This window comes from Salvelinus sp. IW2-2015, linkage group LG26 (genome assembly GCF_002910315.2).
Source record: "Salvelinus sp. IW2-2015 linkage group LG26, ASM291031v2, whole genome shotgun sequence".
NCBI lineage: Eukaryota > Metazoa > Chordata > Actinopteri > Salmoniformes > Salmonidae > Salvelinus > Salvelinus sp. IW2-2015.
This window is the reverse complement of record NC_036866.1, coordinates 28,022,584-28,035,571: the sequence shown is the minus strand read 5'-3', so window position 1 is coordinate 28,035,571 and position 12,988 is coordinate 28,022,584. Positions and strand designations below refer to the sequence as shown.

Here is a 12,988-nt window from a genome sequence, read left to right as displayed (position 1 = left end):
GAGCACATGGAGGGCTGTGCGGCCCCACAAAGAAATGCCACCCCACACCATGACTGACCCACCGCCAAACCGGTCATGCTGGAGGATGTTGCAGGCAGCAGAACGTTCTCCACGGTATCTCCAGACTCTGTCACGTCTGTCACATGTGCGTGTGAACCTGTTTTCATCTGTGAAGAGCACAGGGCGCCAGTGGCAAATTTGCCAATCTTGTGTTCTCTGGCAAATGCCAAACGTCCTGCACGGTGTTGGGCTGTAAGCACAACCCCCACCTGTGGACGTCGGGCCCTCATACCACCCTCATGGAGTCTGTTTCTGACCGTTTTGAGCAGACACATGCACATTTGTGGCCTGCTAGAGGTCATTTTGCAGGGCTCTGGCAGTGCTCCTCCTGCTCAAATGCGGAGGTAGCGTCCTGCTCTGGGTTGTTGCCCTCCTACGGCCTCCTCCACGTCTCCTGATGTACTGGCCTGTCTCCTGGTAGCGCCTCCATGCTCTGGACACTTTGCTGACAGACACAGCAAACCTTCTTGCCACAGCTCGCATTGATGTGCCATCCTGGATGAGCTGCACTACCTGAGCCACTTGTGTGGGTTGTAGACTCCGTCTCATGCTACCACTAGAGTGAGAGCACCGCCAGCATTCAAAAGTGACCAAAACATCAGCCAGGAAGCATAGGAACTGAGAAGTGGTCTGTGGTCACCACCTGCAGAATCACTCCTTTATTGGGGGTGCCTGCTAATTGCCTATAATTTCCACCTTTTGTCTATTCCATTTGCACAACAGCATGTGAAATTTATTGTCAATCAGTGTTGCTTCCTAAGTGGACAGTTTGATTTCACAGAAGTGTGATTGACTTGGAGTTACATTGTGTTGTTTAAGTGTTCCCTTTATTTTTTTGAGCAGTGTTGTATATATATATATATTATATATATATATATATATACACAGTACCAGTCAAAGTTTGTACACATCCACTCATTCAAGGGTTTTTCTTAATTTTTATTATTTTCTACATTGTAGAATCATAGTGAAGACATCAAAACTATGAAATAACACATATGGAAACATGTAGTAACCAAAAAAGTGTTAAACAAATCAAAATATATTTTATATTTGAGATTCTTCAAATAGATACCCTTTGCCTTAATGTTAGCTTTGGAGGTAGTCACCTGGAATGCATTTCAATTAACAGGTGTGCCTTGTTAAAAGTTAATTTGTGGAATTTCTTTCCTTCTTAATGCATTTGAGTAGTGACAAGGTAGTGGTGGTATACAGAAGATAGCCCTATTTGGTAAAACACCAACTCCATATTATGGCAAGAACAGCTCAAATAAGCAAAGAGACATGACAGTCCATCATCACTTTAAGACATGAAGGTCAGTCAATCCTGAAAGTGTCAAAAACTTTGTGCAGTCGGAAAAACAATCTAGATCTATGATGAAATTGGCTCTCATGAGGACCGCTACAGGAAAGGAAGACCCAGAGTTATTTCTGCTGCAGAGGATAAGTTCATTAGAGTTAACTGCACCTCTGATTGCAGCCCACATAAATGCTTCAGAGTTCAAGTAACAGACACATCTCAACATCAACTGTTCAGAGGAGACTGCRTGAATCAGGCCTTCATGGTTGAATTGCTGCAAAGAAACCACTACTAAAAGACACTGAACGGATAATCTCCGCATGTGCKGTTCCCACCCTGAAGCATGGAGGAGGTGTGATGATGTGGGGGTGCTTTGCTGGTTACAGTGTTGGTTGATTTATTAAGAATTCAAGGTACACTTAACCAGCATGGCTACCCCAGCATTCTCCAGCTATATGCCATCCCATCTGGTTTGAGCTTAGAGGGACTATCATTTGTTTTTAACAGGACAATGACCCCAAAACTCACCTCCAGGCTGTGTAAGGGTTATTTGACCAAGGAGAGTGATGGAGTGCTGCATCAGATGACCTGTTCTCCACAATCACCCAACCTCAACCCAATTGAGATGGTTTGGGATGAGTTAGACCGCCGAGTGAAGGAAAAGCAACCAACAAAACCAGAGTTGCAAAGGAAAAGCCATGTCTCAGACTGGCCAATAAAAATAAAATATTAAGATGGGCAAAAGAACACAGACACTKGACAGAGGAACTCTGCCTAGAAGGCCAGCATCCTGGAGTCGCCTCTTCACTGTTGACATTGAGACTGGTGTTTTGCGGGTACTATTTAGTGAAGCTGCCAGTTGAGGACTTGTGAGGAGTCTGGTTCTCAAACTAGACACTCTAATGTACTTGTCCTCTTGCTCAGTTGTGCACCGGAGCCTCCCACTCCTCTTTCTATTCTGGTTAGGACATTTCTAAGTGACCCCAAACTTTTGAACGGTAGTGTATATTTTTAAAACTATCTTCCTGCTGTCTCTGAATTATTAGATAACCCAGCATTCACAAGGATGCAACAAATATCATTTTTTCTTGTTATAACAATGTTTGTGTGACATTTCCCCATACATGCAGTGAAAATGTCTGCAGACAGAAAATGTTTCTTCACAGAAAACTCTTCTTGAAATGTATGAAAATRCATTAAAAGGTGGAAATGTACCATAATAGTTATCAGACAAAAACGTTGTACAGAGTACATTATACAGTAAGTTTCTCCAGTTTACAGAGTGGATCCTCCAAGACATCAGAGAGCGTCTTCTCCCCTGAGTCTCCTGGTTTATTCATTTGTAGATCTAGCTCTCTCAGGTGTGAGGGGTTTGACCTCAGAGCTGAAGCCAAAGAGGCACAGCCTTCCCATGTGACACAACAATATGACAGCCTGCAGAGAGAGAAACGCCTGTCATTCTGTCAGTTCTGGACACACTGAAAAACAATTTCTGATTGCTTTCCTCAACAGCACATTATTTGCCTGATGGGTGGCAACAACTTTAAAAAAGGTAAAAACATGCTATTTTTGATTACTACATTTAGTTTATAATTTGTTTTCATGCAACTTCATGGTCTCCAAGAAGTTTGGCCTTACCCCAGTTTTTCCACTTTACAGTGTGTATTCCCCAGTCCAGCAGAGAGCAGCTTCACTCCTGAATCCTGTAGGTTATTGTGACTCAGGTGCAGCTCTCTCAGACTAGAGGAGTTTGAGCTGAGAGCTGAGGCCAGAGACCCACAGCATTTCTCAGTGAGGTTACAGCATTTCAGCCTGGGAATAAATACGAAGGTAATATTTATAGATTGTGACTGTGCAATGTTAATGTCCATCAGCAAGCTGCCTGCAAGCCTCCAGGTGGATCAGTTATAGTGCCCCTATTCTGACATTATGGAATATGCTGTAATACTTACGAAAGTCTTTCCAGTTTACAGAGTGGATCCTCCAGGACAGCAGAGAGCATCTTCACACCTGAGTCTCCTGGTTGGTTGTTGGTCAGGTCCAGCTCTCTCAGATGTGAGGGGTTTGACCTCAGAGCTGAAGCCAGAGAAGCACAGCTCTCCTCTGTGACTCCACAGCCTAACATCCTGCAGACAGAGTGGTTTGTTTGTATGATATGTATTTTCATAGGACATGATGACATTATTCATGTTCAAACATATAACTACCCAATTTAGTGTTCCTTTATCCTTTTGTGAACAAGGTTTATTTCATTAAAGAACATGTATTTTAATTACACATCACCTCAGTGTTTCCAGTTTACATTGTGGTTCCTTCAGTGCAGCAGAGAGATGGTTAATTCCTGAGTCTCTTAACTTATTTCCACCTAGGTCAAGCTCTCTCAGGTGTGAGGGGTTTGTCATCAGAGCTGAAGCCAGATAATAACATCCTTCCTCTGTGGTTTTAGAGTTATACAGCCTGCAGAGGGAATCAACATAATATAATGTCCTACTGTCATCGGCATTGTAGTACACTTCATTACTCATTGAGAAGTAACTTCAAGTTTCTAAGAGCAACTGGAGAGCTGTACTTCCTCATTCTCCCTTAGGTTTCTGATCTCAGAATTAAATGCCCATGCCCAGATATCCTCAACAAAATCAGATCACAAATCACAATCATTTGACCTAAATCCTAAAATKACAGACCATTCTTGAGATGTTCTAGTACTCACTTCAGTTTTTGCAATTTACACTGTGGATTTTCCAGGACAGCAGAGAGCAGCTTCACTCCTGAGTCTCCTGGTTGGTTGTCGGTCAGGTCGAGTTCTCTCAGGTGTGAGGGGTTTGACCTCAGAGCTGAAGCCAGAGAAGTACAGCCCTCTTCTGTGACTCCACAACCAGAAAGGCTACAGATGGAGAGAGAATTACATTTACATTTTAGCCAGTTAGCAGACAATCTTATCCAGAGCGACTTAGAGTTAGATTTGAACTATCCTCATGTAAACAGCTATTAGAGATCCATGTATTGAATGACAGATGAAAGACCCAATCTTCATTCCAAGAAGACAGCCAACTTAATTTGRTCACCCTATTACAGGAGAACTTTCCTGCAGGAAATGTAAAACTTGTAATATATTTGAGTTTTTAAAAGGATTCTGAAGTTTATAATTTCAACTTTCCCATAAGGAAAATGTATCAACCCCTACAAATATGTCCACGAATTATAATCCACATAATAATTCAAATTTCCTGTTGCTGTAGGATTCTTTTCCTGCTGTAGCAAACTGGCTCAAATTAAGATCCGACATCTGTATGAAACTAACCTCAGTATGTCCAGTTTACAGTGTGGATCCTCCAGTACAGTAGAGAGCAGCTTTAGCCCAGAGTCTCCAAGGATATTCCTGCTCAGATCCAGCTCTCTCAGGTGTGAGGAGTTTGACCTTAGAGCTGAAGCCAGAGAAGCACAGCCAACCTTTGTGGTACCACAGCTCTTCAGCCTGCAATGGGAAAAATACTCAGCTCTATACACAACTGGACATTTAAAATAGTTGAATCATTTCACATTTCCAAAAACAAAAGTAATTATATATTTCCACTCTGAGAGATGCCCTTACCTCAGTGTCTTCAATTTACAACCTGGACTCTTCAATCCATCAGAGAGCAGCTTCACTCCTGAATCCTGCAGTTTATTGTCACTCAGGTCCAGCTCTCTCAGTGAAGAAGAGTTCGATCTGAGAGCTGAAGCCAAAGACTTACAGCATCTTTCAGTCAAGTTACAATCTTTCAGGCTGGAATAAATAATAAAACAACACATTTGGTCCACAAACAGGGTAAAGACTACAAAGACCATGAGGAAATTATGAAAATGTGTCCATAAATACTCACATTGCTGTTCTGGTGGCTTTGACCACTGGTAGCAGCCTAAGAAGACCCTCCTCTGATCTAAAATACTTTCTCAGTTCGAACACATCCTGCTTCTCCACTGAAGTCAGCAAAACAAAGACCAGAGCGGACCACTGTGCAGGTGACAGTTCAGCTTTTGAGAGACTTCCTGAGCTCAGATAGCTTTGAATCTCCTCCACTAGAGAAATGTCATTCAGTTCATTCAGACAGTGGAACAGGTTGATGCACCTCTCTGGAGAGGGATTCTTCCTGATCTTCATCTTTATGTACTTGGCTGTTTCCTCACTGCTTTGGGACTTGCTTTCTGTTTGTGACAGTAAGCCTTGTAAGAGAGTTTGATTGGACTCCAGTGATAGGCCCAGAAGGAAACGGAGGAACAGGTCCAGGTGTCCATTCATACTTTGTAAGGCCTTGTCCACTGCACTTTTGTGTAGAAACAATGCAGGTGTTTCTCCTGACATTGTCTTAATATTTACACCTTGAGAGAGAAGATTTACATTGCTGTTTTTGAATGTGAGAAACACATACAAAGCAGCTAAAAACTCCTGAATGCTTAGATGTACAAAGCAGTATACCTTCCCCTGGCACAGCCCTTTCTCCTCTCTAAAGATCTCTGTGCACACTCCTGAGTACACGGATGCTTCTGTGACATCAATGCCACATTCTCTTAGGTCTTCCTCGTAGAAGATCAGATTACCTTTTTCCAGCTGTTGATAAGCCAGTTTCCCCAGTTTCATTATCATTAATGTATTCCAGTGGTGATCAATGTAATCTTCTCCAAGATACTTTTTTCTACTCTGTTTGGTCTGAAAGATCAGGAAGTGTGYGCACATTTGAGTCAGAGTCTTGGGGATCTCTCTACTCTCTGCTTCACCCAACATTCTCTCTAGAACAGTGGCTGAAACCCAACAGAAAACTGGTATGTGGCACATGATGTAGAGACTCTTTGAGGATTTAATGTGTGAGATGATTCTGCTGGCCAGGTTCTCATCACTGAATCTCTTCCTGAAGTACTCCTCCTTCTGTGGGTCATTGAACCCTCGTACCTCTGTCACCTGATCAACACACTCAGGAGGGATCTGATTGGCTGCTGCAGGTCGGGAGGTTGTCCAGAGAAGCGCAGAGGGTAACAGATTCCCTTTAATAAGGTTTGTCAGCAGCACATCGACTGAGGTTGACTCTGAGACATCAAAACAGGTCTTATTGTTTTGGAAGTCAAGAGGGAGTCGACACTCATCCAGACCATCAAATACAAACAGGACTTTGCACTCATCATAGTTAATCATTTTGGATTCTTTAATTTCCATGAAAAAAGATTGTAAAAGTTCCATCAAACTGCATCTCTCCGTCCTCATCAAATTCAGCTCACGAAAAGGAAGTGGAAATATGAACTGAATATCCTTATTGGCTTTTCCTTCGGCCCAGTCCAGAATAAACTTCTGCACGGAAATGGTCTTTCCAATGCCAGCGACTCCCTTTGTCAACGCAGCTTTTATATGCCTGTCTTGTCCAGGTAAGGGTTTAAAGATGTCATTACATTTGATTGGTGTATCTTGTGTTGCTGGTCTCCTGGATGCTGCCTCAATCTGTATTATCTCATGGTCATTATTGACCTTTCCACTTCCACCTTCAGTGATGAAAATCTCTGTGTAGATGTCATTGAGAAGTGTAGGGTTTCCTTGCTGTGCTAGTCCCTCAAAAACACACYGAAATCTCTTCTTCAGAGTTGATTTGAGCTTCTCTTGAATTTCTGCCTCAGCACCGACATTTTGGTGCCTGGGAAAATGACATAAAATGTTTAAACATTTTGTATCAAAGGAGGAACAAATGGAAACTGAATTTCTACAGTTATGAAGACCTGAGACAATGTGGTCTCCAAGTGATATGAAGCCGTAGAAACAGCAGACACTCACATTTTCTGATCTACGGGTAAGACATTCGCTTCTTCATATGGCTCCATGGACACAGTGCAGGAAGGAGGACAGTCCTGTTTCTGCTGAGGGAGTGGAGGGACCCTGTCAAAACAAACTTTTAAATCTTTACAAAGTACAAGAAGTCATGGGTGCGTGTTTATGAGTTTTGTTTTAAAGAAACCTTGAACTCTAAATATTGTAATAACCTTTTATTTGACAACCTCATTGGCAGGTCCATAGACTTGTCACTCTTCATAGACAAACAGCTGGGTACAGGAGACACTGGTCTCTCTTGTTGGATCCTGCCAAAAAACAAGGAAATTATATTTAGTTGGGCTAAGGAAGAAATCGTCAAAATTGTTGAGGAGTAATTATGTACAGTACCAGTCAAAAGTTTGGACACACCTAGAGTACTCGTTCCAGGGTTTTTCTTTATTTTTTACTATTTTCTACATTGTAGAATAATACTGAAGACATCAAAACTACGAAATAACACATATGGAATCATAGTAACGAAAAAAGTGTTAAACAAATCGAAATATATTTGAGATTCTTCAAAGTAGCCACCCTTTGCCTTGACAGCTTTGCACACTTGGCATTCTCTCAACCAGGTTCATGAGGTAGTCACCTGGAATGGTAGTCACCTGGAATTTATTTCCTTCTTAATTGGATCGGGCACCTTTAAAAAATGTTTTTGCCTAAAATGTCATACCCAAATCTAACGGCCTGTAGCTCAGGCCCTGAAGCAAGGATATGCATATTCTTGGTACCATTTGAAAGGAAACACTTTGAAGTTTGTAGAAATGTGAAAGGAATGTAGGAGAATATAACACATTAGATCTGGTAAAAGATAATACGAAGAAAAAACCAACCGTTCTTTTGTGTGCTTTTACCATCATCTTTGAAATGCCAGAGAAAGGCCATAATGTATTATTCCAGCCCAGGTGCAATTTAGATTTTGGCCACTAGATGGCAGCAGTGTATGTGAAAGTTTTATAATGATCCAATGAACCATTGCATTTCTGTTCAAAATGTATCAAGACTGCCCAAATGTGCTTAATTAGTTTATTAATAACTTCTCATGTTCAAAATTGTACACTCTCCTCAAACAATAGCATGGTATTCTTTCACTGTCATAGCTACTGTTAATTGGACAGTGCAGTTAGATTAACAAGAATTTAAGCTTTCTGCCATTATCAGATATGTCTATGTCCTGGGAAATGTTCTTGATACTTACAACCTCATGCTGATCGCATTAGCCTAAGTTAGTTCAAAAGTCCCACAGGGGACCCACCAATCGTGAAGATTAATGCGTTTCAGCCAATCAGTTGTTGTGACAAGGTAGGGGTGGCATATTGAAGATAGCCCTATTTAGTAAAAGACCAAGTCCATATTATGGCAAGAACAGCTCAAATAAGCAAAGAGAAACGACAGTCCGTCATTACTTTTAAGACATGAAGGTCAGTCAATCCTGAAAAAGTTTCTTCAAGTGCAGTCGGAAAAACCATAAAGTGCTATGATGAAACTGGCTCTCATGAGGACCGCCACAGGAAAGGAAGACCCAGAGTTACTTCTGCTGCAGAGGACAAGTTCATTAGAGTTAACTGCACCTAAGATTGCAGTCCAAATAAATGCTTCACAGAGTTCAAGTATCAGACACATCTCAACATCAACTGTTCAGAGGAGAGTGCATGAATCAGGCGTTCACGGTGGAATTTCTGCAAAGAAACCACTACTAAAGGACACCAATAACAAGAAGTGACTTGCTTGGGCCAAGAAACACCAGCAATGGACATTAGACCTGTGGAAATCTGTCCTTTTGATCTGGTGAGTCCAAATTTTTGATTTTTGGTTCCAACCACTTTGTCTTTGTGAGATGCAGAGTAGCTGAACGGATGATCTCCGCATGTGTGGTTCCCACCGTGAAGCATGGAGGAGGAGGTGTGATGATGTGGGGATGCTTTGCTGGTGACACTGTCTGTGATTTATTTAGAATTTAAGGCACACTTAACCAGCATGGCTACCCCAGCATTCTGCAGCAATACGCCAATCCATCTGGTTTGCGCATAGTGGGACTAAAAGTGTCTCCTGACCCCTCCTGTCTCAGCCTCCAGTATTTATGCTGCAGCAGTTTGTGTCGGGGGGCTAGGGTCAGTCTGTTATATCTGGAGTATTTCTCCTGTCTTATCCGGTGTCCTGTGTGAATTTAAGTATGCTCTCTCTAATTCTCTCTTTCTCTCTTTCTTTACTTCTCTCGGAGGACCTGTGCCCTAGGACCATACCTCAGGACTACCTGGCATGATGACTCCTTGTTGTCCCCAGTCCACCTAGCCGTGCTGCTGCTCCAGTTTCAATTGTTCTGCCTGCGGCTATGGAAAACTGACCTGTTCACTCTGATTACTATTATTTGACCATGCTGGTCATTTATGAACATTTGAACATCTTGGCCATGTTATGTTATAATCTTCACACGGCACAGCCAGAAGAGGACTGGCCACCCCTCATAGCCTGGTTCCTCTCTAGGTTTCTTCCTAGGTTTTGGCCTTTCTAGGGAGTTTTTCCTAGCCACCGTGCTTCTACTCCTGCATTGCTTGCTKTTTGGGGTTTTAGGCTGGATTTCTGTACATCACTTTGATATATCAGCTGATGTAAGAAGGGCTATATAAATAAATTTGATTTTTCAACATGACAAAGACCCAAAACACAACTCCAGGTTGTGTAAGGGCTTTTTGACCAAGGAGAGAGATGGAGTGCTGCATCAGATGACCTGGCCTCCACGATCACCCGACCTCAACCCAGTTGAGATGGTTTGGGATGAGTTGGACCGCAGAGTTAAGGAAAAGCAACCAACAAGTGCTCAGCATATGTGGGAACTCCTTCAAGACTGTTGGAAAAACATTCCTCATTAAGCTGGTTGAGAGAATGCCAAGAGTGTGCAAAGCTTTCATCAAGGCAAAGGGTGGCTACTTTTAAGAATCTAAAGTCTAAAATATATTTTGATTTGTTGAACACTTTTTGTTACTACATGATTACATATGTGTTATTTCATAGTTTTGATGACTTCACTATTATTCTACAAAAATAGTAAAAATAAAGAAAAACCCTTGAATGTGTAGGTGTGTCCAAACGTTTTACTGGTACTATATGTGTGTGGTTAAAACAACAAGTCTTATTACCCCTGTTCACAAGAAAAGTTAATTGGTAGTCCCATAGACTGGTCACTCTTCCTAGACACACAGCTGGTTACAGGAGACGCTGGTATCTCCTGATGGACCCTGACAAAAACCATGGAGATTATTGTTAGTCTGACTGGGGAAGGGTGAGGGTGCTCAGATATCTGTATGGCCATCATTCTTAAATGGAAGAAATTTGGAACCACTAAGACTCTTCCTAGAACTGCCCACCCAGCCAAACTGAGCAATCGGAGAAGAAGGACCAAGAACCTGATGGTCACTCTGACAGAGCTCCAGAGTTATTCTGTGGAAATGGGAGAACCTTCCAGAAGGACAACCATCTCTGCAGCACACCACCAATCAGACCATTATGGTAGAGTGGCCAGACGGAAGCCACTCCTCAGTTAAAGGCACATGACAGCCCACTTGGAGTTTGCCAAAAGGCACCTAAAGGACTCTCAGACCATGAGAAACAAGATTCTCTGGTCTGATGAAACCAAGACTGAACTCTTTGGCCTGAATGCCAGGCGTCACGTCTGGAGGAAACCTAGCACCATCCCAACGGTGAGGCATGGTGGTGGCAGGATTGAGGGAAAGATGAACAGAGCAAAGTACAGAGAGATCCTTGATCTCCTGTTCCAGAGCGCTCAGGACCTCAGACTGGGGCAAAGGTTCACATTCCAACAGGACAACGACCCTAAGCACAGAGCCAAGACAACGCAGGAGTGGCATTGGGACAAGTGTCTGAATGTCCTTGAGTGGCCCAGCCAGAGCCCGGACTTGAACCCGATCTAACAGCTCTGGAGAGACCTGAACATAGCTGTGCAACGACGCTCCCCATCCAACCTGGACTCCCGTGTGGCACACCGGTCTAAGGCGTGGTTCGATTCCAGGCTGTATCACAGCTGGCCGTGATTGGGAGTTCCATAGGGCGGCGCACAATTGGCCCAGCGTCGTTAGGGTTTGGCCGGGTTAGGCAGTCATTGTAAATCAGAATTTGTTTTTAACTGACTTGCCTAGTTAAATAAAAGAAACAAAAAACCTGACAGAGCTTGAGAGGATCTGCAGAGAAGAATGGGAGAAACTCCCCAAATACAGGTGTGCCAAGCATGTAGCATCATACCCAAGAAGAGTTGTGGCTGTAATCGCTGCCAAAGGTGCTTCAACAAAGTACTGAGTAAAGGGTCTGAATACTTATGTAAATGTTATATTTCAGTGTTTTTGTTATACATTTGCAAAAATGAATAAACCTTTTTTTGCTTTGTCATTATTGGGTGTTGTGTGTAGATTGATGAGGGGGGGGAAACAATTGAATCAATTTTAGAAATAAAGCTGTAACGTAACAAAATGTGGAAAAAGTCAAGGGGTCTGAATACTTTCCAAATGCACCGTATATTTGTGGTTAAAAGTCTTATTACCCTTGTTCACTGGAAAAGTTAATTGGTAGTCCCATAGACTGGTCACTCTTCCTAGACACACAGCTGGTTACAGGAGACGCTGTATCTCCTTGATGGACCCTGACAAAAACCATGGAGATTATTGTTAGTCTGACTGGGGAAGAAATAGTTTTTGACGGCGCTCAGATATCTGTATCAGGATTATGTAGGTGTGTGGTAAAACTACGTTTTATTACCCCTGTTCACTGGACAATGGTTCTTTACTGAAGTTATATGGAGCATCGATTGACATGTCACTCTTCATGGACACACAGCTGGGTACAGGAGACACGGGTCTCTCCTGCTCCTCTTTCTCGCCTGAGACAATCTTTTTTGAAAAACTGTCCCCCTCCTCTCTCTCTGCAGAGAGACTCATTTTAGAGGTCGTAATTCCCTTCTCATGGGCAGACAAATACTACTGTCCTCTGACCTAGATCAGCCCTGTGAACACACACACACACCCACCTCCACCCATACAGAGAGAGAGGGAGAGAGAGAGTATCAATCATACACAATGCTGTCAAATAGCTACTACACACACTACCAAATTAAAATGGCTGATTTCTGTAACATTGGTTGGTTATCCAGGAAGTGTATCACTTTCGACTTTACGCATTTGCCAGCTATTGTCAACTGGACTACTTTAGCTTGTTTGCAACTTTGCTAGCATGTATACCTAGCTGGCACATGTACAAACCATAGCAGTGACAAAGATTAGTAGAATTTAAATGAATGAGGTGGTCATTTCTGCAAACAGTGTATTTTTTATGAATTTAGCTGGCTAGATTACACAGTTCGCAAACAGGACCAATAGTTGAATAGACATTAAATACGCTACTCCTTTAGTCTCCCCTTTTCCCCATCTCTGCTCTACTCTTCTCTTTCAATAACTTTCTATTTTCTTGTAGCAAGAAACAAAAACAGTCTGTAATGCTTACCACTGAGATGGGTTCCTCGGTTTGAGAATGTTGCTGTAGGCTGTAGCTTCTTTGTTTGACTGCTCAAAGGAGAGAAGGGCAGAAAGAAGGGAGGGCAAGCCAGGGCAGGAACAGTATTTGACTTCCGCCTTATGGGAATTTGATAGCTAGATTAGCTACATTTGCTTGGTAGGTTTTTGCTATGCCTCTTTCCTCTCTCTGTGATCTTTACGGATGCTTTTACGCTGTGTGGTGCATGGAAACAGAGTAATCTTCTGAGCCACTATCTTCAGACTGACATAGGACAA

The 12,988-nt window shown here is 42.6% G+C and overlaps 1 protein-coding gene across 1 annotated transcript; it reads right to left on the bottom strand.

Moving 5' to 3' along the window:
* Nucleotides 1-985: 985 nt before the first annotated feature.
* On the bottom strand, nt 986-12,988 carry LOC111952870 (NLR family CARD domain-containing protein 3-like). Its single transcript, XM_023971831.3, has 14 exons — nt 12,702-12,988; nt 11,961-12,228; nt 11,746-11,844; nt 10,331-10,429; nt 7,361-7,456; nt 7,155-7,256; nt 5,224-7,017; nt 4,953-5,126; nt 4,662-4,835; nt 4,071-4,244; nt 3,644-3,817; nt 3,313-3,486; nt 2,999-3,172; nt 986-2,794 (listed from the first exon to the last, which is right to left on the bottom strand). Exons 2-14 carry the CDS (start codon nt 12,137-12,139, stop codon nt 2,614-2,616), a joined length of 3,594 nt encoding a protein of 1,197 aa, XP_023827599.1. The 5' UTR covers nt 12,140-12,228; nt 12,702-12,988; the 3' UTR covers nt 986-2,613.